Source organism: Eublepharis macularius, chromosome 3, assembly GCF_028583425.1.
Source record: "Eublepharis macularius isolate TG4126 chromosome 3, MPM_Emac_v1.0, whole genome shotgun sequence".
NCBI lineage: Eukaryota > Metazoa > Chordata > Lepidosauria > Squamata > Eublepharidae > Eublepharis > Eublepharis macularius.
The window spans coordinates 40895673-40920261 of NC_072792.1; the positions used below are offsets into that span (position 1 = coordinate 40895673).

At 41.4% G+C, this 24589-nt stretch overlaps 2 protein-coding genes across 3 annotated transcripts in view; one reads left to right on the forward strand and one right to left on the reverse strand.

Annotated features, from left to right (window-relative positions):
* Positions 1-9086, forward strand: part of ITGBL1 (integrin subunit beta like 1) — a 288986-nt gene extending 279900 nt beyond the window's left edge. The window contains exons 10-11 of the mRNA XM_054973911.1: positions 4-117; positions 7278-9086. Coding sequence (XP_054829886.1) covers positions 4-117; positions 7278-7369 — 206 coding nt within the window. The 3' untranslated portion in view covers positions 7370-9086. The remainder of the gene's footprint in view (positions 1-3; positions 118-7277) is intronic.
* Positions 9087-20488: 11402 nt separating this feature from the next.
* FGF14 (fibroblast growth factor 14) overlaps positions 20489-24589 on the reverse strand; it is a 155043-nt gene continuing 150942 nt past the window's right edge. For both annotated transcript variants that reach the window (XM_054973962.1, XM_054973963.1), the window contains exon 5: positions 20489-20625. In XM_054973962.1, coding sequence (XP_054829937.1) covers positions 20489-20625 — 137 coding nt within the window. The remainder of the gene's footprint in view (positions 20626-24589) is intronic.

Consider the following 24589-nt stretch of genomic DNA (forward strand, 5'->3'; position numbering starts at 1 on the left):
CAGGTTCTTGTCACTGTGGAAAGTGCGTCTGTTCACCACAGGAATGGTATATTACTGGGGAGTTCTGCGAATGTGATGACAGAGACTGTGACAAACACGATGGCCTCATTTGCACAGGTGTAGTACAATTTTTCACACTAACTACTTCAGAAGCAGAGAGAGAGCAAAAAGTCATTTAGTCCAACCCCCCCACACTTTGTGTCCAAAAGAGTACAGCAACCTCAAGGCCTCCCACCAACCCACATGTGCATTTTAGAAATACCGTGCTACAAAGGAAAGAGGTGGAACACCCCAGAAGTGTGCTTGCAGAGCAAATAGTTCCAGAACTACAGGATGAAAATTCCTTCCTGATTTTCAAGTGTAGTCAAAATTCATACCCTGAAAGTGAGCAAAACCCATCCAGCAAGCCTTCTAAAAGGAAATGGGGTACATAGGGGAAGGGATGTATAGTCCGCTAAAATAACAAACAAATTTGTTTTGAAGTACCGGACCAAGTTTGCCTGTTTTGCTGACCAACAGGAAGTAAAAATATCTCAAAGCCTACCCAAAGCCAGTGAGATATTGTGGACAAAGTGCAGTCTTAGGAGACGTGACTTAAAATCAGCCCTGGTCAGCCATGAAGCTCACTGACCTTGGATTAGTCACAAACTAACTCACGTCAGAAGGCTGCTGTGAAGATAAAATGTACTAACTCCACATTTTCCACCTACCCTGTAGATAGATATATAATCAATACATTTAAGAAACCATTCTCAATGTTTAAAAAAACATATGGAGACGAGATCATATGCTGGTGGTTTGTGTGGGGAGGGGCATGGGTGAGAGAGAGTATAGAGGACATCCAGCAGTTGTACGGCACTCCGTATATACAGAGACAGAGATAGAGATACATAGATGGAATATATTCTTTAGAGTTGTACAATTCCCTCAAGCTATCAGAACCCAAAGAATAAACATTAGCAAGGTTAAACCCTCCATCTTTTCTCTGCCACTTGATTTTCCTGTTTCTCTTTTCCTTCGTAGTTTAAAAGTTGTATTTTCTCTCCAGCCCTGAAGGGACTTTTTAAAAAACAACAAGAACAACAAAAAGTTGCCTGTGAAGCAGCCTTATTCTGACCACTGGTCAATCTAACTCATTATACACTGACTGACAACAGCGTTCCAGTTAATTAACAATATGATTATCTTCTCCAGCAAAAAAAGTTTTACTTCTATGCCTGAAAAAAACATCTATTGCATGACTGTAACAAATCAGGGTTGGCATAACTATAGTGCTGAGAAAGAAAGTTGCTTTGTTGCTTTATAGAAAGATCTTGCAACTTCTCAGGAGGATATATCCAGCAATTGCAGAACACAGACCCCAGCGGTAGAGCAACAGGACGGGGTGAATGCATTATGGCACCAGCCCACTTTAGACAACGGCCATACATTTAGCAAACTGGCCTGCTGTCTGCTTACTTTCCACGGGGATGTCAAGACACCTGACAGCTCTCCTTGTGACATGACGGTGGGCAATTAAAGATCTGCCCATCTGTCTTCTGCCAAGAAATACAGACAGCGAATGCCAAATAGAAAATAGTCGCTATCAAGCAATCTGATAGGAGAAGACTGTACAGTGACACAATAGATCTTGTTATCTGGCAGGGAGATATATGATTTGAAGTACTCTCTTGCTAATTCAGGTCTTGACCTTGAAACTGGAGAAATGAATTTGGGGAGTGATCAGCTAGATGGAGGTCACCTTTGCTTCGGAAAATCCAGCTTGACATATGCAGCCTCTGTTTGCGCCCCTCCTCCCCCGCGAAATGTTTCCACGCTTATATTTATATTGTGCTGTACTATTCATATCTCTAAAATAACCCACCTAGAGAGCTCACTCTGACTCCTGTTTTAGGAAGGGGAAAAACAGTGACCTGCCCTGTGGCTGACCTTCCATCTTCTAGATCTCTAGTCCAGCTAGATGTACTCCCCGCTATCTCACCAAATCTAAGACCTTGTTTTTCACAAACAACAGATGAGGTTGATCAAGATGAGTAACCATGTTAGTCTGTCTGTAGCAGTAGAAAAGAGCAGTAGCACCGCCCAAAATTTGTGGTGGGGTATGAGCTTCATGAGTCACAGAAGTGAAGAAATGAGCTGTGACTCATGAAAGCTCATACCCTACCACAAATTTTGTTAGTCTTATAGGTGCTCTTTTCAACAGGTGAGGTTGTAAAACTGTGTTGTGAGCTAAGGTAGGGGCCCTTTAAATAGTTGCTGCACAAAAGAATTCCTCATATGCAGAAAAATAGTAAGACAGGGAGAATACAAGAGAATCCTGTTCCCTGACATTAACAGTGACTTCAACAGACTTCGAAGGACTCTCCTTAGAAAATCTTTGCTAGTGTTCTTCATGTAGGATTTTTTAAAATACGGTGGTACAATCTCCCACAATTTGCAGTTTGCAAAAGCGTAGTCCAGTTCTCCCAGAATAATAACCCAGATTACAGTATCTCAGCTCCCCTGGAGGAAATACCTCCTTCAGAGGATTAGGTGTGCTGCATGAACTGTCCTAGAGCGCTATCTTCCCTTTTGCCAGGAATGCCTTAGCGCTCAAGAGGGTCCAGGCTCCCTATTCCTGCTTTTGTGCCAATAAACCAATCCCTCCTCCTCTCCCAGTTTCTCCTGCCTCTGCATTTCTACCACTTCTTAGGCTACTCCTAAGAAAGACTTTACTCCTGAGTAGGTTAGTACTAGCAATCATTTTCTGTTCCTGTCCTTTGTTTAGGGTTCCGTTACGGTTTCAGCAAAAAATATTCCATCCCTTTAATGAGGCTTATGTATAGAAATGGTAGTAAATAAGATCCTATTAAGCCTCTATTATTAAAGGGACAACAAAACATTTTTCTCTAGGCAGTTTGCAACTCTAACTAAGACCTATCCATTCCTAGTCTGACATACTAAGCACCACATTTTTCCTTCATTTAATACATACAGAGATTTCTGGCTTTAAAATGGCTGTGCAGCAGTTAGAAATTCAACAGACAAAGCAAACAATAGGTTCAATTTCCTTTATACTGCTATTTTATAGCTTCTGAAAAGCAAAAACACTGAGTTCCTGATCATATTATGGTCTCCGGGGAACAAGTAATAAAATATAAATATTTATTTAAGTGTTGCGCATGTTTTGCCACAGCTGCTGGTTCAAGTCCGTTTCTCTTAAACTCTGTCAGCTTGTCCTCCTCCCAGCTTTATTCAATCATTGGAGGGGGGCACAGCAGAGCACCAACAATCTGTGCAGAGATTTTTGCACATAGCTTGCATAGAAAACTCACGTGCCGGTGAAGAGACTAAGCTGGAGCTCTTCTCCCTAGCATCTAATTTTCTATGTGCAGAAAGCTTTATTTTATTTTGCTATGTTTTGTTTATTCTCCACTTTTCTCCCCATTTTGGACCCAAAGCACCTTATATCATTCTGTATTCCTCCATTTTTTCTTCACAACAACCCTGTGAGGTAGGAACCTGGGTCTCCCAGATCTAGTCTGCCACACTAACCACTACAATGGTTAAGAGTGGCAGGACTCTAATCTGGAGAACCGGGTTTGATTCCCAACTCCTCCATTGGAAACCAGCTGGTGACCGTGGGTCCGTCACAGCTCTCTTAGAGCTCTCTCAGTCCCACCTACCTCACAGGGTGATTGTTGTAAGGATAATAATAACACACTTTGTAAACCATTCTGAGTGAGTGTTAAGTGTGAGGATGCCAGGCAACTCTCAAAAGGCTTCACTTCAGGAGTTAAAGTTCTTTATTGATAAGATGCCAGTTTCATGCTCTCACGCCATCCTTGCTAGGACTGACAGCTACAGGCAAGTCGAAAACAGACGAAAGTTCCCCGTGGCTACTCCCCCCTTCTAATAGTCTTTGGACTCCGCAAGCAGGAAACCAGGCTGTGTGATTCATAGACCAGGTTCCCAAGTTAGGGAGGGATTACAGCAGGAATCAAGAACCCCTTCCTAGTCTCGGTTTCCCAGCCCCCAACAGCATCAGCCTTAGCTGCAGGAGTATGACAGGTGAGCCTGATCCTGAGCACCTGCCATTAAGTTGTCTTGAAGGGTGGTATATAAATCATATGTTGTTGTTGTTGTTATGTTATTATTCCACACTGGCTCTCTCTAGTTGTCGTTTCTTTTTGACTATAAAAGAGCATTCTGTTTTGAATCTGTAAGTGGTACAGTCCAAACCCAGGTTTACTACACCCGTGAGAACAAGTCCCGAGAGTCCTGTGGCACCTTGAAGCATAACAATGTATTGTAGCTTTGAAGCTAAGCATTTCTAAAATTAAAAAAGGACATTTCTAACATCATGATTATATTTAACATAATATACAGTGCAATCCTTTGCAGTTACTACAGGGTCAGCCCATTGAAATCAATAAGATAATTAGAAAAGATAATCAGCAAAAGGTTACATAGATCTAGCAAATTATATTTTATACAGCATAAAAAGGGCATAATAAAAGGTGCAATTCAGCCAAAGCTAAGCATTTTTAAATCCTTGTTTTCCTGAAGGAGAAATAGCGTATGCTTAACTCTCTCACTGACATCACTGGGAGAATTACCGTGAAATCCAGACTGCCTGGTTCAAAACCAGACACCAGGCAACCCTACGTTTGGTTACCTCGAGGGCTCTAATTTCACTTTGCCTCCCTTCTGCAGCTGAACTGCTTCCTTTGTTCTCCTCCCTTACACCCCCACCCCCACTCAAAGAAGCATTCTGTATGTCCTGCCACTTGCGTTATGTACTGGCACGATCCAGAATTCTGCTACCTCAGTCTACCACCTCATTCTCTAATGTCTCGGTCTTGCCACAGATTCCAAACAAATATTTTGAAGCAGTAAAGATAGTTTGAGGGTTTGCAGTGGAATTTTACATAGAGGGATAACTGCGGAGTAACTGATTTGTGATGTGCTGCCTTTATTCCTTGGGGAGCCTCATATTAAAAATACTGTGTACATGTGAAACACTATTATCTCAAATATATATTAGCACTGGCAAAAACAGCATCTGTAGGCTAGTCTTGGAAACTGCTATACAGAGTAGTTCATTGAGTGGGAAGATGTGCATAATGTGCTAGCGCTGGAAATTACGTTCTGCTATATCTCTGGCTAGGAGGGCAGTACATGTGGCTTGGATCAGATTGTCTGAACTGGCCCATACTGGGCTGATTCATGGCTGCCGTCTGAATCTCTAGTTCTGCTGAGGAAGTGTCCTTGAATATTAGGATCTCTCTAAGCATGTGGCAAACATTTAAAAGGCTCTACAAACAAGCCAGCATGAGAGGCAGCATGGCATAATGCTCAGCAAATCGGTCTAGGATGTGGAAGACCTGAAGCAGAATCTCAACTCTGCTGTGGAAGCTTTTTCATTTTAATTAAATTTTAAAATTTTTATTTTGAGATGAAAAGCTTCATACACAATAGAAATGAATATATAAGGATAGTGAGAAATCTACACATAAGCTTCTCCATCAGCTGTTGTTGTCTATGTGCCATATGTTCAAATACAGATACATTTTAAAGGTCTTCCATCTATTGAAGTATGGGTGGTAGAAATTTGTCTCTCCAATGTTTTAATATAAGTGTTTTAGCTACAGTAAGGACATGGAGGGTCCATTTTCATTAACCATCAGTTAGGGCAAGTAGTTTAAAAGTAGTTTAAAAGTACAAATAGTTTCAAAGTACATAACCATCCTCAAGTAGTTTAAAAATACAAGTAGTTTAAAAGTAGTTTAAAAGTACATAAACATCCTCAAAAAATCAATGGGTATTCTAATACAAAATTAATAAGAGTAATAACTTCCTCCCAAAAAGATCAGTTAACTGGACATGCTCAAAATATATGCTTAGGAGACGCATCCTGTAAACTACATTGTCACCAATTAAACACTGTACTTACTCCTTTATTTAAAAGGTGCTGTTGTGCCCAGTGTACCCTCATCATAATTTTTTGCTGAATAAGTTGCAGTTTAAGATCCATAGAAGTAAAAGGTAAAGCATTTAAGGCCTTATTCCCTTGCTTTGGCAAAACTGGATTATCCAACTCTTTATTCCATTCATTCCCGAATCTCTGCATATCATATTGATTAACTGACATCAGATATTTATAATATTTATCTCACATTTGGGAGAGCTCAACTGTTTATCCAATCATGACGGATTCTCCCATACACCACATGAGAGTATTGTCACAATTGAACAGACAGTTGAGCTCTCCCTATTGTGTGATTCTATTCGCCTGTAAGAATTGCCTCCTTCCCCCCTCCCCCCTTTTGCCTGGGCTAAGCTGCAAAAAGTAACAACAACAACAACAACATTCGATTTATATACCGCCCTTCAGGACAACTTAATGCCCACTCAGAGCGGTTTACAAAGTATGTCATGATTATCCCCACAACAACAAACACCCTGTGAGGTGGGTGGGGCTGAGAGAGCTCCAGAGAGCCGTGACTAGCCCAAGGTCACCCAGCTGGCTTCAAGTGGAGGAGTGGGGAATCAAACCTCTCTCTCCAGATCAGAGTCCCATGCTCTTAACCACTACACCAAACTGAAGGGGGGGAAAGTCCTGCAACCTTTAAAATGCCAGTCCCAATTATTTCTGAACATTTTGAGGATTAATTAGGAGTCAGGACCAGCAATACTAGTTTATCCAATATTGATCAGGATTCTCAAATATACCCCCCAAAACCCCAATAAGGTATTTTGAATATATTTTTGGATTGGATAAACTGAATTGCTCATATCTAGATCCTACTCTAACATAGCCATGTTATGCTGGCTTGCCTGAGGGACGCTTTCTAGAAGGATATAGCTGCAACAGCCCAAATAATAGGATCAAGGGCCTGCTTTCCATCCCAATTGAACACTGAAGCAACATAGAGAATCTAAGTGTGGACAGCTTAATTTTTAAATCATTTATATGGAATGTTTTAAATGTTCTTAATGCTGTTATCTGCCCTGAGCCTGCTCACGGGGAGGGCAGAATACAAATACGATTAAAAAAATAAAAATAAACATTTTTCTTGATAACAAAGCTTAAACACAAAATTAGCTAAGTGTTGGAAAGTGTAGGTTTTGGATGACTTCTTATTGAAAAATAAAGCAAGTTAAGTCTAGAAAGAGAAAATAGACATGGACAATAAAGGCTATTTCATTATGGTTTGTTACTTTTCACAGAGCCACACTTTTTTAATGCCGTACCTTTCAATTATGAATAATTATATCTTACTTTCCCCCTCCAGGAAATGGTATATGTAGCTGTGGGAACTGTGAATGCTGGGAAGGTTGGACAGGAAACGCGTGTGAAATCTGGCTTGGGACAGAGTACCCCTAATAATATCATGGACGATGGAAGATCAAAGGATTTCTGGTTTGGTGGAGCTGTTTTTTTTTTAATTACTAGTCGGGCTGCTAGAATACTAAACTGAAAGACAAAATTTAATGAAACCATACAAAATCCACCACTGGAAATAAGCAATGCATCAGAGTTTTTCTTTTTTAATTCCAAACATCTATCCGATGTTCTGATTCTGTTCTCAACGCATTCAATGAGAGCAAGATGGAAACCGTCCAATATCACTCAGAATAAAGTATATAATATAAAAATGCCATACATAATCTTTGCTGGAAATTGCACAGAAAAGATGCATTGTATAATGTAGTTGGTTATTGAATTTCAGCTTCATTGTATAGCAAAGACTGCATTTATATGAAAAGAGTAAGCTACTTCAGCAGTGTATAAAAGATTTCAGATTCAGTGAGGAATACAAAGCGTGTAACCTATTTGACCATAATCAGTATACATAGACACCCCACCTCCAGTAAATTGTTTCTGCACCCATCGTGACTCACAGTGCAATTCTAAGTTAGTTACACCCTTCTTAAACCCATTGATGTCAATGGAATTAGAAGAGGGTATCTCTGTTCAGGATTGCATTGTTGAGCTATGCTCCTCCAGGTGACCATGGGAGTGGAGAGGAGGACGTGCAAAGGAGTCCCTTGCTGCACAAAGTGGTTGTTTCCTTCCATGGGAGTTGTTCAGAACTAAAATTATTTAACTGTATCTTGTTCTGTGTTCGGTTAGCGATTTTTGGCACGTGTTGCAAACATGTTCATGGGGTTTCAATGCTGTGCGTCTTCATCTTTCTTCTTTACACTGATTTGCCCTCCTTGCTCTTTATCCTATCTTTTGTGATGATTTGTGTGATTTTCCAAGGATATCATGAGGCTATGTCTGTCATCATAACATAAAGAATGTTCATAAATATCACATGGATTATTAGGGTCTGTCTGGACCACATGGCAAGATGGGCTGCACATGGGCAAAGGAAGAGAGGGCATGCTCTTGACAAGCAGCAGCGGGAAAGGGAAGAGCGCCAATACCATGAAACAAGATTGGTGAGGTGTGCGTTTTATTTCCCCATTCTGTTGGGCATGATAAAATATTCTGCTTTTAAGCGGAGTATTAAAATCATGGAAAATTCGGTGCCACCTTACACAAAATAGGGATTGAGTTTCAAGAAGCAAAATCCAAACACAAGAGCTGTGTAATGCATCCTGTCAGGACCAACCAAAACAACACAGAGTAGTGTGGAAGTTAAAAGGGAGTGGGGTGGGAGAGAAGATGCTTCAGGCCATGATGATGTTTCAGGCTCATCTGGTGAGACTCCTGTGTGGAATTCAGGCAGAAGCACCATTTCGCAGCTGCATACCTGCTCAGGCCTCAAGATCAGAGCCTGAAACATCTTTTGTTCCTCTCCCTTCTTGAGAACCTCAAAGCTTTCTCACTATTTTATGTTACATTGCTTGGGGTTATTAAAAATTATGACGTTTTTTATAAGATAGGGGTGTGCCTGTGTCAATGACCAGCTTCCCTTGGCTGTCAGAAATTCATTTTAAGCATAAAAATACAAGAAGAGGCCTGCTGGATCAGACCAATGGTTCACCTAGTCCAGCATCCTGTTTCACACACTGGACACACTGGACAAGCAACAACTGGGACACAGAAGACAAGGCCTTCCATTGATGCTGCCGTTCAGGGCTTTTTTTTAGGGGGAACACGGGGGAACGGAGTTCCGGAACCTCTTGAAAATGGTCACATGGCTGGTGGCTCCACCCCCTGATCTCCAGATAGAGGGGAGTTTAGATTGCCTTCCGCGCCGCCAAGCAGCGCAGAGGGCAATCTAAACTCCCCTCTGTCTGGAGATCAGGGGCGGGGCCACCAGCCATGTGACCATTTTCTCTGAGGGCAACCCACTGAGTTCCACCACCTCTTTTCCCAGGAAAAAAGCCCTGCTGCCGCTGAATATGGAAATTCCCTTGAGTCACTATGGTTAGAGGACATTGAGTTATCGTGGTTCTTAGTAATGAGCCGGTCTCTGGAGAAGTGGCATCAACATTTTCTAAACAAATTAATAAACACAGATGTCCATTGGTGCTTGATCTGTGCACCAAAGAGCTGCCATATGAAGATATTTACCATTAAAGGTGATTTCAAAGCAACTTTCATGGACAAAGAGAAGTAAAAAGCGGAAAAAGATTGAAAGGCTGTCCAGTCCAGCTTCCTGTCAGACCTCATCAACCTCCTACTGATCAGTCTATGCAATCAATCCACTGTGTACCACAAGCAGGGAGCCTTCTAAAAAGGTGGAAGTCTTCACGGTGAAATGGTAGAAAGAGCACAGGTGTCGAGGCAAAGTGAAGTAACAAACTATTTGACACCGATCTGTCTAGATATTTGCCTGCTAATACCCTGGTGGAACATTGTCAATTATATTATGCAACTGATTATTTGCCCATTTAAATTGTACATTCTGTAACAATATCATTCATGCATTCAGAATTTTGCATTGGTACTTATCACAAATTATGCCAGATACCTGTTCAAAATTCTCTTGGGAAACCACATGAAAATATTGGCTGTCAACCTAGCTTCAGCCCAGAAATACCTGACCATACCTCTGATGAAAAGAGCTTTTGTGTATTATCTGTGAGAAGTACCATACAATTGATTATGTCGGGTGGGTTTATTCAGCATGTTTCTCACATAACAATACAGTAAGTTATATCTACCATCAAACTGTTGGGTGAATTACTACCACAGCCATTTACAATAATCCACAGCTCCTGGCATTTCATGAAGAAAAGTCTTGTTTGTATGTGTTTATAACACCTCATTTGCCTTCAGGCCTATAAACCTCAAATCTTCTCAGAAGCCTGATAATTTCTTGCAACTTTCAGAATTCCCAAATCAACAAGAAGTGGTCAGTAGTATCTTGGAATCTAGAGTTACCAGGCTACTAAGCCATTCAATATTATGAGGGCCATAGACAGAGCTGCTCTTTGTCCTTTAAAAACTATGGTAGTCTCCCCCATTCTGCCAGAAAGATAAGTTAGAGGATATCTATCAATGGTAGGTAAGTTAACTGCAGACTGAAATGGTGATTTGATTTCTTCCATAAGCCTTGTACCATTGAGCACCTGTACCAAAATCTCACAACCCACAGCTGTCATATGACTGCTTGATGTGAAAAGGCAATCATAAGCATATGAGTATATTAGCAGCCAAGTTTATGCAGAGGTGGGTAACTCCTAGCTCCGCTGATCCATGCAACCCAGCTCTGAACTGCATAATAGTAGGCTTGAACAACACCCAATCCAAACACAGCCCACCAGCCGTGTATTGTGGTCTGCCAGGTGTTTAACAACTTTGCTGGTGAAGCAGTTCCAAGCACAGAGCCAAGTTTATCCAGAAAGAGCCTAGTCTACTGCCATAAATGGCTGGTGGACTGTGTTTAGCTTGGCAGGTCACAAGTTCTGTAGGCCTGATGTATACAGTTCACTATTCAACCATTCTCTGACATATGGATAATAACCTGGTCATGTTATGCTAGGAATGCTCAGCTGTGGCTCTTAGATGCAAAGGTTGTGGGAAAGCATGTGGATGTCTTTGAAGGTACTTTTAGAGACCCAGGACATAAATAATTTTAGTTCAGGTTATGCGATCATCCATCATAGCTTATCATTTTTTAAAATTAGAAACAAGGTCAACCAAAAAGCCGGAGGTCAGTTCATCTGGATAGTATAAGTGTGTGCAATCAAAGTCATTTTAATAAAACACATGCAGTGCAGCCGACTGAAACTGTGTTAAAACAAATACAAACAGTTCAGTGTTAGAACAAAATGTTTATTATCTTTTCAGTGGTGAAATCCTGTTGAGTGTTGAGTGCACAATGGAAAAAAAACCCTGCACAGCTGTTGGGGAGTTCCCTGCTTTATTTACACAGAATCACTTTTTTTAAATACATGATTTGGCAGCCCTTTATTTCCTCAAAAAATTTTACATACATTTCCTTTTGAAAAATGCATACATTTGTGAAAATGGTGGTAAAGCACATTGCTTCAATGTCTGGGAAAACATTGTATTTAAATATAAAACTGTAATATATTATTCTGTTGCAACTTCAGTATCAATATTCAGCAGTTGCACTGAGCGGTAACTCCAGAAATAAGGAAAGATAAATTGCAAAAGATATTTCCATTATTACACTAGAAACTTGGTTTCTCTTTGTAGAAAGAGCACAAATAGGAAAATACTACTGTAAATAATGCCAAATATTTCAAGTGCAAACAGCTATAGGAGGTCAGTATTTCCTCACTCAAAAAGTCCATTCTCCTCTAGCACAATATAGTTAACTTTTCCTGTGATGTGATGTTTTTAAAAAATCCATAAAAGCATGACATCTCTAATCTGTTCCTGTACACACACGGGCACTGTGACCTCTAAATATCTGTGCATAATTTATTGACAGGAATTATGCACATGCATAATCAGACAGTTATTCCCTAAAGCTGTCATACGCCAAGTCCAAGTATTACAGGTTATATGTTGACACAGTAGTATCAGAATTATTGTTATGATGAAACAATACTTTAATATAATGATAGTTGACTTGAGACTATCACAACAAATCTTCATATCCTAGACACATGTGAACCCTTTGTGATGGGTTGTTTAAACATACGTTGGCTTTCAGTTACATAAAAGAAGAGTACAGAGCGGAATGTTTACAACCTGTTCCATAGGTTACAAGGAGAGCATGGCTGCTCTTTCCCTATGGTCAGATCTAAGCCACATTGGTTACATTTGAATGACAGAAATTGCATGGCATGGATGGTCCTATGGGAAGTTGCCATGTCCACATTGTAACTGAGCCTCCAAATAAATAATTCCTCACTGATAACGTATCTTATAAAGACCGTCTCCCACAGTGTAAGCCTCAACATTGGCTGTGGCCACTCATTCTTGTCCCTGCATATACGTGGAAGGATATTGCATAGACCAGGTCATCTCCCTGCTTACATAGATTGGAGAAGCTCATGTATGCACTTCCAAGCATGCATCTGAGCCATGGGATTGCAGCCTCTGAGTTTATATCATAATTGTATGTGTGTGTGTGTGTGTGAGAGAGAGAGAGATGAAGAAGCTGTGAAAAGCCGTGGGCTTGTAAATAACAAACAAGAATCCGGAATTTGTGCATAGACGCACAAAAGCTCTCATAAGACCTCCTTTGATTGTCCCCTACATTTATGGTAGAGAGGGGAACATTTCCATGAATCCAGTGAGATAAAGCTTTTACCTCCATTCGGATCACATAGCCACCATTGGTGAAAAAGCAGCATTGGAGGCTTACTTTTCGGTCTTTATGTAAACGGTGCCAACGGCCCTTTCATTTATTATGAGTCCCGCCCCGCCCCCCAGGCCATTGATTTCCTCAGATAACTGACATTGACTGGGAAGGGGGCAGGGGAAATGCCGTTTCCTCGAATGCTCATTTCGGTACCTTGGCTCATGAACACACTGCTGTCTCAGTACAATTCCTGAATTTTGTTTATAGGTGCCAGTGAACAGAACACAACCAGCTCTTAAGGAGCTAGAACATTATTCATTTTAGTTTTTCTTTTTTTTAATGGTCTTGGTATTGCAGATTAATATGCTTAACCTTTGGAAGTTGAGAGCAGAAATAATCTGTTTCCATGGGTAGAAAGGACTATTCTAGGAAGGCAAGAGTCAGTGCTGGCTACGTGCATTCTTGTGTTGCGTACATTCACTGGTATTCAGAGCCAAACAAGATATAATGGCATCCTTCTGGCCACCATGGGTATGTAGCCCTCGTTTTAAAATGATTTTTAAAAAGCCATGAGGGCCCAATCCTGACTGGGCCCATATTATGGCAGGCTGAGGCAGTCTTGTTCCACCCACCCCATACCTTATCAGGTGCCAAAACAGCCACAAACATCCCTATGGCTATTTCAGAACTTGAAAAAGTGCAGGTGAGGGTGGGACTGATCAGGATTGGACCCATGCAGAATTTAAAAACCACTTTAAAATTGTGGCAACATCCCTGTGGAGGAAATGTGGAGGTCATCACTTCTAGTTTGGCCCTCTGACATCTCCCTGCATGCTCTTAAGTTATGGAAAGGCTGTACTACAGAATGAATTCCTCTTGCTAATAGTGATAGTGAAGCTTGATTATGAAGACTTTGGGTAGGAACTATAAATGCCACTCAGCCTCACCGTGTGCAAAGCTTTTTGATTGAAAGGAGCCTTAGACATTTGGTTAAGCTGCTTGTGTATTGTGTTTACTAGTTTGATATCTAGCAGTGCAACCCTATAAGTAGCTGAGTCTCTTTATATCATCATAAAGGGATCTCTCACCACAGGTATCTCTCAGCCATTTGAAAGTTGTATGAAAAGCAGTGTTCCGTAAAACCCCATGTATGACACTGACATTTTATCACCCAGTTCCAGGTATTGTTACCTCACCTCCTCTTACTCCAAACTAGACATAGGCATGAACAAGAAAAAAAATGAACATAGTGTTCATTGTTCATTGTCATCCATGAACAACAAACACCGATGAAAATGATCCTGTCACAAACATGTTCGTTGTTCGTGGGGGCCAGCAGGCTCTCCTCCAGCCATCAAGATCCCTACTGCACCACTCCCAGAAACCATACCTGAGCAGGTAGCAGGAAATGTACCAATAATAAATAATAGCTTGGCCCCAGAGCCTGGCAGCAGCCCTGAAACCTGAAGGGGTAGATCCCTATCCCACCACACACAAAGAAAATTCAAGCTCCAATGCACTCTCCCTGTCTCTCCAACAGCAGCTGTCTCTCCCTGAAAGTCAGAGCTGGAAGCCCCCCTCCCCCCCCGGTCTTTTCCTCTTGTGACAAATTTGGAGCTCCAGTCCACACTTGGAAGGAAGACCTGCCTATCAAGCTAAATTGGGCTTAAATTGGAATTTCTAGGGCAACAGCAGGAGTTCAGACAGAGTTCAGAAAATCCCTGCCTAGGTTGCCAAGGGAATTGATTGCAGGTGCCAGACTGTCTGGCTTGACGAACAGCAACGAACGAGGCTTGCAACGACCACCTGTTTGTTTAGAATGGGGCCTCACAAACAGCTTGTTCACGAACAGCAGATTGGGCTGTTCGTGGTTTTTAGTTTGCATTGCTGTTTGTGCCCATCTCTACTCCAAACCTACTGTCTACTATCATAATGGCACATTTATTCTGACCCCAAAGGAACATGAGATGCAGCTGTACCAATGCCCAAACCTTGCTCTTCACGTTCGCACCGCCCCAAAAAACCATCCGTCAAAAGTAGGAAATCACATTAGGTGGGTCATCCATAAAGGGGAATTTTTGATAGACCATTTGCAGTTTCATATATAATATAGTATGATGAGCTTCCTCTTAATCAGACAAGTGAGAAGAACAGAGAACATTCTTTGAACAAACAAATGAGAGTGGACCTACAGAGAGGTGTGAAAAGTGCTTGTAAAGTCTTTGAGCATGCTACTTTTGTTGTTGTTCACTTCATTTGCCAGATCAAGAACAAGCACAGTAAGCATAGAAAGGGTAGAAATGGTTTCCCATCCCAGCTTCATTTGGTAGCCTATTGGATGGTGGCAGATGGATGGTGAAACCCTTTTTCAAGGAGGGACCCAAATGGATGCCATCTTCACGCAGTCTTCTGGGAACTAGACTGAACACTGAACCATGGCCGTATATTTTGAGGTATCATGCATACAGCACATTGCTTGATTGTTAATGTACTGACCTCTTCATTCTGGCAGAGTTGCTTCCTTGACATCTAAAATGCAACATTTACCTTTATCTGGGAATAACCTAACCATTTCAAAATATGGGTATTAGAGCCATGGTGATAGCGGTACAGTCCTCCTGAGACTGCCTCTTGAAAGAATAGGTGGGAGACTGCAAATTGGAATGCTCTTTCATCACAAAATTCCCTGAAGTGGGAGAGATAGCATGCCACAGAGATAGCTAGCCAGCCTGTTTTCCCGATGTTGTAACCTTGCATGTTACATGCCTTTTTAAAAAAAATAGAGAGCAGCATTCTCAAATAGGCATTAAGAAATGCTGCCAAAATCATGTTAAAAGGGATTTTTGTGCTCCATCTCGGAGACATGATCCTCAAAGGGTGCAGAACTTCTTCCTGTTCAGGTATTTCTTTGGAAGGCCTGAGCAGGCTGCTGTAGTAACTTGTCAATATCCAGGTTCCCAAAGGGGTTCTAGATCAAGAAATAATGAGAACATCCTGGATTATTTCTGGCCATACAGTAGCAAAATAGCCTGTTTAGGTCCACATTAGTTTGGGCCAGAATTGATGGTAATTGTCCATCCCTACATTTACAGTGAAATCCTAAGTAGAACTCTAAATCCATTGACTTAAAAGGGTGTAACTTGGTTTAGGATTCCACTGGCAATCTCCCACCAGTCTCCTGAAAGACCAAACTGTGTGCTTTTTTTCTGAATGCTTTGATTGGCTCTAAACATTGGAATTAAGCATCCCGGGATATACTACCTCCTTAAATATATTTTGAGAACCATCACAAGTATATTAACTTCTGTTTAAAAAAATAATAATATTCATTTACAGTCTCACTAGGCAACCGATTAGGTAATGAAATTTTTGTCTTATATGCATGAAAAGGAGGGGGAAGGTGTTTTCCCCGACCAAAATCTATTACAAGAAATCATTTACTTTTGTGAATTGAGAGTTTGTGACAGGATACTGTAGTTCTAATGGGTCATACGGATGAGAGAAAAATAATTTAATACCAACTATTTGTTTATCTGAAAACATCTGTAAGAACAGGAAATGAGGACGCATAAAGTGATGTGCAACCTTTCATGAATTATGTCCTTATGAGGTCTCTATTGACAACATTAGTGTTGGTGGACTTATGAGAACACCTGTGTATCTATGGGATGTTTTCTAGAAAGAACAAAAATAGTAACTCAGTATTGTTAGTGAGGGATGTGTTTTTCGTGCCTTTGACAAGATACCACCTAATAAACTGTAGCCAAAGTAAAAGTGAATTTTAATTGTTCAAAGGACTTCGATGCAGTCTTACTCCATGGCAATTCATCACCCAGTGAAGTAAGTACTAAAGAATGCATGGAGCTGCTTAATCTAGCTTCCCCAGTTTTCTCAGTGGAAGGAGATTCCTTTTGATATGAACATGGAACTCAAGATTTATAAGGACTCCATAAATTCACATAGATCTCTACATCATCAGGGTGAATATCTGATTCCCCACTTAAGTTAACATTTAATTAAATGATCACCCTTTGTCACAAGCATATTTGTACTAAATTGACAAAACTGTTTTCCTTGGCCCATACTGCAACTACTTGAAAATTAAGCTACATCCAACAGAACACAGAGAACAGAACATGCAAGCTATGGAGGAAGATGGTGAAGACTCAAACATGAGGTCTATGTGGAATTACAACACATACAATCCGTAAATACAAACTGATTCCATCAGGTTTACTGTACAGTTCTTTAGTAAGTAACAGACAGATTTTACCAGACAGCAAAAATAATTTGAGAGGGAACAAATTGGTGACATCTTGTCCTGGAAAACAGCAAGAGAGGTAATATATTGAGGAGCTAAGATTTTCTTTGGCATGGTCAAGGGGAGAGAAAATTGAGTTTTGCCAAACTATTTACATGGTGTTTTTCTTATACTGCAGCCAATGCAATGTTATTTTGCACAATCTCTTTTTTTAAATATATTTTTTCCAGTATGCCTTCATATAAATATTTTATTAAATCCATTGCATCTGTGTATACAACAAAATGGTAATAAACACAAACTGTACAATGCAGACAAACTTGTCGCTTATATGTATGTCAGTTTAGTAGTACATACCATCAGGTCTGATACATATAGCCTACTACATGCAGTTCATCATTACCATCCTCTTCCCATGCAATGTATGAGACAAGGGACAAACTTAAAGGAGTAACCAAAACACAAGGAACCCTCTCCACTTATGCTGTAACAAATTATCAAAGAAACTGGTTCAGGATCCTACCAGTCAGAGAAGGAAATACCCATGTAGGCAATTGATGCGGATGACGAAAAGGGATGTATATTCTATTTACAGTACAGTACCAATCATTTACAAAAATAAAGTCAGCCTTAATATATCAACCAGTTGGTACAGCAATAAAAACCCAAGGGTGTGAGTTTGATTGTTGGAAATTAAGTGCACGTGTAATGAAGGTAATGAATCCCCATTTACAGAGCCCAATGGTGCCTTAAGACTTCTCCATGTACAGAAAAATAAGGAGTAATCGTCGCCACAAAATACTTGCCTTAAAGTCACGTGCCTTGCTAGAGGGGGCCCCCAGAGGGCTTATGCTGCAGCACGTGCTGGTCTGGATTAGAGGCAGAAGAGCTATAAACATTTTCTTTGCTGGCCGTACAAAAGTTGCTGCGTGAGTTGATGACAGCCACTCTCCACCGCTCCCTCCTTGGTCCTGAAAGCAAGCCTATAAACCCCAAGGTGGCTCCTTTCCCTCTCCAAAACAACAGTATGAAATTGGTTTCAAAATTTTGAAAAAGATACACTTCAGATCTCTTTATTTTGCTTTCCCATTTCAGAGCTGTCCAGAATTACTGTTTCCAGTTGCACAGTACAGAAATGTCATTTGAAATTATGTAAGCAGGCTGTATGAATTGGGGTGTTACAGGTGAAACAGAAAACAATTCACAATTGAGAGCAAAACAAGGAACATTGAAAGACTTGACCAAAGACCTTCAGTTTCAGTATCACTGCACAGTTTATTCTGCATGAAGATTGCCTCATTGAATATGCCAGATCACCTGCTGCTTCTTGAACATGGGAGAGCACTAGAAGTTGTCCTCTTTTTCACTGTGGTGAGGAAGAATCCCAACAAAATGAAAGAGGATTCTTCACAGAAATATCTTCCTTAGAAACCACTGGGTGAAATGACGGCCAGGTTTTATTTTTTGTGCAGATTGTTTTCTTTGCTTTAATACACACCTCTATAGTTCTCTCTCTCTCTCTCTCTCTCTCTCTTTCTCTCTCTCTCTCTCTGGTCTTTTTTGAGTGCTCAGAAACTGAACGTCTTTTAATGTGCTTCGCTCATCTGGCTAAAAAGAATAACTTTAAACAGTCTCTTGTCTTAAATGGAAACAAAACAAAAAATAGTCAAATAACAATTTTGTATATTTCTAATACATAACCTACTTGGACACATTATGAACATTGTGTTATGCATCAAGAGTTTAATCAATGGACATCCTGTACCCAATGAAGCAGGATGGAACTCTGACAACCTTTCAGGAATACCATCTCAAAATGGAACGAGAAATAAGTTACCATTAAACATGAACCCCTAGCAGTCTCATACATGTTTTTCCAGAACTGAGGAACATTTTGGTCCATATCAAGCTTTCTATTTTTTGTGTGTGTAAAGTCTACTTATATATACTTTCAAACTCAATACTGGTTTAGTCAACATCTTACAGCATTTTGCTAAGTCTTCTTGTGACCATTATCCTTGGAATTCTAAATTGGCTGCATCATTTTAAACTGATAACCAGGAAATATTAACAGTATCTTATTTTTAAAGGGAGAAAACCCCCAAATGAACAATAAAAAATCTTGGCCGTTTGATCATGTTAGAATTTCCTAGGTTCATGTAATAGTACAATGAAAACAATACTAAGATCAAGGCAAGGCACCGTAAACCTAGCAATTTAGTGGGCATATATTATCCTAAGAAGCTGGCTGAGGAAGATATGGTATTGGGGTATTGGTGAAATAATACATAGAGCATTGAACTCTGCATGCTGAGTTTTTCAAAAAATAAACACAAAGGAATTCTTTAAGTATGTTCTGTTTAAAAAGTCCCTCTTTTTTTTTAAACACTGAAAATATTAAAGTATATTTTGTAACTACCCTTTGCATTGGTGCTGCAAAAAAGAACACAACAATTTCCTTGCCCATGCTATGCTAAGTTAGAGACTGGTTTACAGCCAAAAAAAAATAAGGATGGGATTACACTCCATTCATTAGAAACAGGAAAAGGATTCTTTTGGTGGTGGGGGCGGGGTTAGAGGGGAATAGATTTAGGTAGCGCAGTTCTCATTCATCTTAATAATTGGTTTGACTTTCAAATAATGAGGACTAGTAGATGAAAAATGAGCCTTAATTCAGGCCTACAAGGCCTACAGAGTTCTTTGGACCCACTTTCTCAAAAACGTGTGGGTCTTGCTGGCTGGGCAAGGCAAATGTTACCATTACCAGTAAGCCTGTGATATGTATAAAACACACACACACAAAGAAACTACCAGGGAATGTCAAACATTGGCCTCAAGAGATTGTTGACTTGGCCTTGTTTGATGTTTTCCCTCCACAGTAATGCCAACCTCAGGAGTGCACTAAAGTCACACTGAATCCCCATTTGTAACTCTGAGACAATGACAGATATAATTCCTAATAGCGTTTTGAAGGCTCCCAATTCCCTGATTGCTTTTCAAAACTAAGCCACCAGCAACATTTAAATCTGAGAGAAACACAATCCCTGCAAAGGAGTCACACAGACAGCGGAGCGAGCAGCCTGGTAAAAAAGGGGGAAGAAGAGAAAATCCATAATAGCACAGGTTTACAGCATCTATCTAGAAATTACTTGATATTATTTTGTGTGCTACAAAATTGAACTTAAAACACATGGGTTTCCTGGACTCGAAACGGGGGATTATGGGTAACTGTCAGCAGGCAGGATATCAAGTGTACTTGTGAAGTATGTCATTCACATGAGGTGTCACAGTCACAGAAAAGATATTAAAAAGGCATTCCATATCTGGCACGGCATTCCATGGTCTGAATTCAGCTGGTTTATCCAGGCATCTTCTTTGCTGCGGGAGGACTTACGGGTTGAGATTCATCTGCTTGCAACAACCTAGTTTGGAGCGAGCAGAGAACGAGCGTTCGCTTGTTTCCAGCTGATCCGCAGATGCCAGAGTGAGACAGTCTTGCAAGGATAAAGTGCTCAGCCGTACTCTGAGAGCTCAATAAGTCACAATATCCATGCGGATCCGGCTATGTCGTCTTACTCTTGTTAACTGGTTTGCCTCCATTCATTATTGCCGATGCACTTGTGCTTTTACTTGGAGTCACCCCAGCCTTTGGCACTGTTTCTCCAACATCATGCAAAGATGGTTCTCGATACATGGCAACTAAATAGGAAGAGGGGTGAAGAATTGTATAAGAAAGAGAAAAGAGAAGGTAAGTAAAAATGCTATTGATTTATGAAAACATTTTTAGCCTGCCTTTCTTTGTGGTTCAAGGTGGCTTTCAATAGTAGATTAAAAGCATTTATTACAGTTAAAGCCCAAACAAAATAACATGCAAGTAGAGGTTGCCAAGCCCTTTTAAAAAGACAGGGGGCGGGGCAAGTACAAATCAATCTAACCCATTTCATCTGCACTAACTACAGTGGGGCACAATGCTAGTTCTCTCTGTGTGAGGCCCAACTGGCTGCTTCCTGGCTGCAGGGCTGCCGAGAGCCACCATTGGCCTCTGGACAAAAATTCCACCTGGACCTCCCCCACCTTTAAGATCCTTATCCAAACCAACTACAGTAACAAAAGGAATCACTTGGCTTTCAGTTACTGTGAATATAACTATAAATGTTCATTAGATAGATAACATTAATGGGGAAAGGAGAGGATTATTAAAGAATAGATTTTACTTAACTTAGAATTTACACTGTGCCCATTGCAATGGGATATGGTGCCAAACAAGTATCTCAACAAACAACAGGAGTAAGCAGAAGCAAGAAGACTCCCCAGCCAGAACACTGAAACACACTGTCAATTAGCTTAAGTGAGACACAACTGGCCTGGGAAAAGCCCCATTGAATTATGTGAGCCATCAGCCTCTCTCAAGAAGTACTAAACTGCAAAAATGCTTCAAAAATATTTATGCTAACCTAAAATAGAAAAGTAAACTTACAAGAACTAAGGATGTTTACTTGGGGCGGGGGGGGGGGGGAAGATGTGAAAAGCCATCCAAGTTATTGTCCAGGGACAGGAGGCAGGTGAGCCAAAAGGTTGATCTTCCTGTACCTGCACTGACTTTAGAAAGTGATTCTAGTCCCCAGATGCTGAAATCCAACAAGCTCCATTGCTCTTTTCCCATTCCAACCCCCCTCCTCTCCTGCTGTTGCCTCTTTAAAGAGGGAAAAAAGAAAAAGGGAAGCAGGGGCAAATTGGACAATTAAAATTGCCCTGGAAATAATTTCAACAGGTGCCCATTCTATGTTCCTGATCAGAGTGAAAGTACAGATCCTTAGTAGATCAAAGTAGGGGTGTGCAATTCGGGCTTCTGATTAAGGAAAAATACTAGAATTGGACCCGATTTGTAAAGATCAGGGATTTCCGATTCAGGCCCAGCATGCTGGCCCCAATTCAGAAAAGCCAAATCAAAGCTTTCTGAAGTGATTCGGGTCACTTTGGGAAGTTCTGAGATGCTTTCAAACCCTGTGGCTGGCTTCAGCAGGCTGGCAGGGGGATTCCTTTGCAGGCCAGCTGAAGTTTAAAGAGCCCTTTTTCTGCCTCTGGCCAGCAGCAGGAAAGGGCCCTTCCTGGCTTCAGATGGCCCGCATTGGGTGAAGACTGGCGTTCAGTTTCCTCGGTGCACTCACATTGGGTGAAGAAATAAGGCATTCAGTTTGAAACTGAATGCCTTGCATTGCCACTGTCATTCACCTGATGCGTTCTGGTGAAGAAGCCCTGCTGTTCCATTCACCCACTGCGAAACGAGCCAAGGAATTCCTTGGCCCCTTCTGCGGCGGGCGAATGGAGTGCTTGGCAGTAGGGCAGCAGGCTTCAGCCCACAGCTCCACCAGTTCCCTTCGTCCACTGCGGAAGGGGCCAGGGGATTCCCTGGCCCCTTCTGCAGAGGGCTAATGGAGTGCCCGGTGGCAGGGTTGCAAGGTTAAGCCTAGTCCCACCACTTCCCTTTGCCCTTGTGGAAGGGGCTAGGAGATTCCCTGGCCCCTCCCACAGCGGACCAAGCAGGGGGGTAGGTTTAAACTCCCTCCCCCCATTTATTTGACCTGATGGGAGGGGGAGGAGGGAACCCCCTCCACCCCTCCTATTGTGTCAAATAAGCAGCAGGGCTGGAAGTTTAAATGCCTTTTCAGTGTGCTCCGAATCTTTATGGAGTATACCAAAGCTGGTCAATAAGCAATTTCCAAAGCAGCTTGCCATTTTGGAAATTGTCTATTTCTGACTTTTCCCCCCGAATATTTTTGTTGTTGTACACCCCTAGATCATAGAGTATAGAACTGACTAGATCTTTTGGGAACACTCTTATGTAGGTATCCTAATAAATTCCATTTTATTCAATGGGGATTACTCACAATGGGGCTGTTTCCCTTGAATATGAGCTTTTTAAAATTTAACTTTTTAAAAATTTTGTTTTTTCTAATTTCCATTTGTGCCAAGATCTTACTAGGAGATCTTGTTCCCAGCATTTACTGAGTTGTGGAAGAAAAATACTTTTGGGCATGCACAGAATGCGTTTCCTCAGTACTAAAAACTGCAGCCTTCTTTCTCCCCACATGCTTGAATAATTCAGTAACATACTTAAAGATGCAGAGGAAGCAGTGGTATTCACTGAAGAATATTTTTAACCTCCACTGTAAAAATGAGGATAGGATAACTACATGTTCCTTTCATAAGAATAAGAGTCCTGCAGAATCACCCCAGAGGTTTCTCCAGTCCAGTGTCCTATTTCCCACACTGGGCATCCAGATGCTTCTCATCAGACAGGAATAAAGGTAATAGCCACCCCAAACAGTTGTCCCCCAAAACTGGCATTCAAGAGTATACTTAGGGGCCGTTTCCACACGGCCCACTGCTGCTCATAACAACCCGGAATATCGTGAAAAAACTGCGGAAGATCACATTTTCTCGTACGAGATTTGCGCGACATCACACAAATCTCGTGCGAGAAAAGGCGATCTTCCGCATTTTTTTCACGATATTCCTGGTTGTTACGAGCAGCAGGGAGCCATGTGGAAACGGCCAGGGTTGTCAGGTCTCCCTGGCAACTCATGGGATGGGGGGCAGTACATATTAGGCGTCTTCTCCTTTGTGGAAGCTCCTGGTCGGCATACAATGATGTCACTTTTGGAAGTGTTGTCATTGCGCTGTCTGTGGGAGTGCTCCTGAACTTTGCACAGGGCTGGTTAATTAAGAATCAGTCTGTTTGGGGTCGAAATTGCCCCTGCGCAAATCATGGGAGCACTCCCATGGCCAGTGCAATGATTTCACTTCAGGAGGTTACATTGTTGCACCTGGCCAGGAGTGTGTTTCTTGGGAAATATTAACTTGACCACCCATCCTTTTTTTCAGTTCATAATTTGAACAAAAATTTTCTGTTTTATTGTTAAGTATGTTTTTTTAAAACTCGGAAGAGATGCGAAAGAAAGGGACTGGCAGCAGGTGGGGGGGACAAACACAGAATAATTAAAAATGGGTAGAGAGGAATGAAAACATAACAGGTTGTATGATGGGCTTAGCAGCACACCATTTCCCTTCAGCCTCCTTGCACTTCACAGTACGTGGAGAGCTTTCTAAAAAAATCGATTCCTGCAAAAAATGGCAGCAAAGACCACTAAACAGGAAGTCTCATTGCTCTTCTCTGCCCCTAGTAGCTGAGAGCAGAACTGCACAAGAAGTTTTAAAAAGTGCATTTGCTGAATGCGAGCTGATTCTAGCTTCAGGGCCCTCAAGAGCTGATGAGCCCACGGAATTTTGTCCCTTTGGTCTCCCTTTCTCAGCAGCTCTGCCTGAGTGCTAGAATTGGTCTAGGAAGGAGGCAATGGGTCCGTGCTGTTGCCTGCCTGGCTGAGAAGGCTGGGCCTGTAACAAGGGCAGTAAGGCTGGAATTTAGTAATGTTGTATGGGGGGGGGGCATAACACCTGCCAGGATTGTTCCCCAGGATCATCAGGGAAATATGTTGGATGGGTCAGGGACTGAGATATCAGCCATGTATCCTTGGCAACTGGCCAAGGGGGGTGTAGCCTCAGCTTGGCCTGAAAGGGTGGGGGACAGCTGGCCTAGCTGAGGAGATGAGTGACAGTAGAAGACAGGGAGAAAGATTAGAGGGGGGAAAGCCAAAGCAAAGAA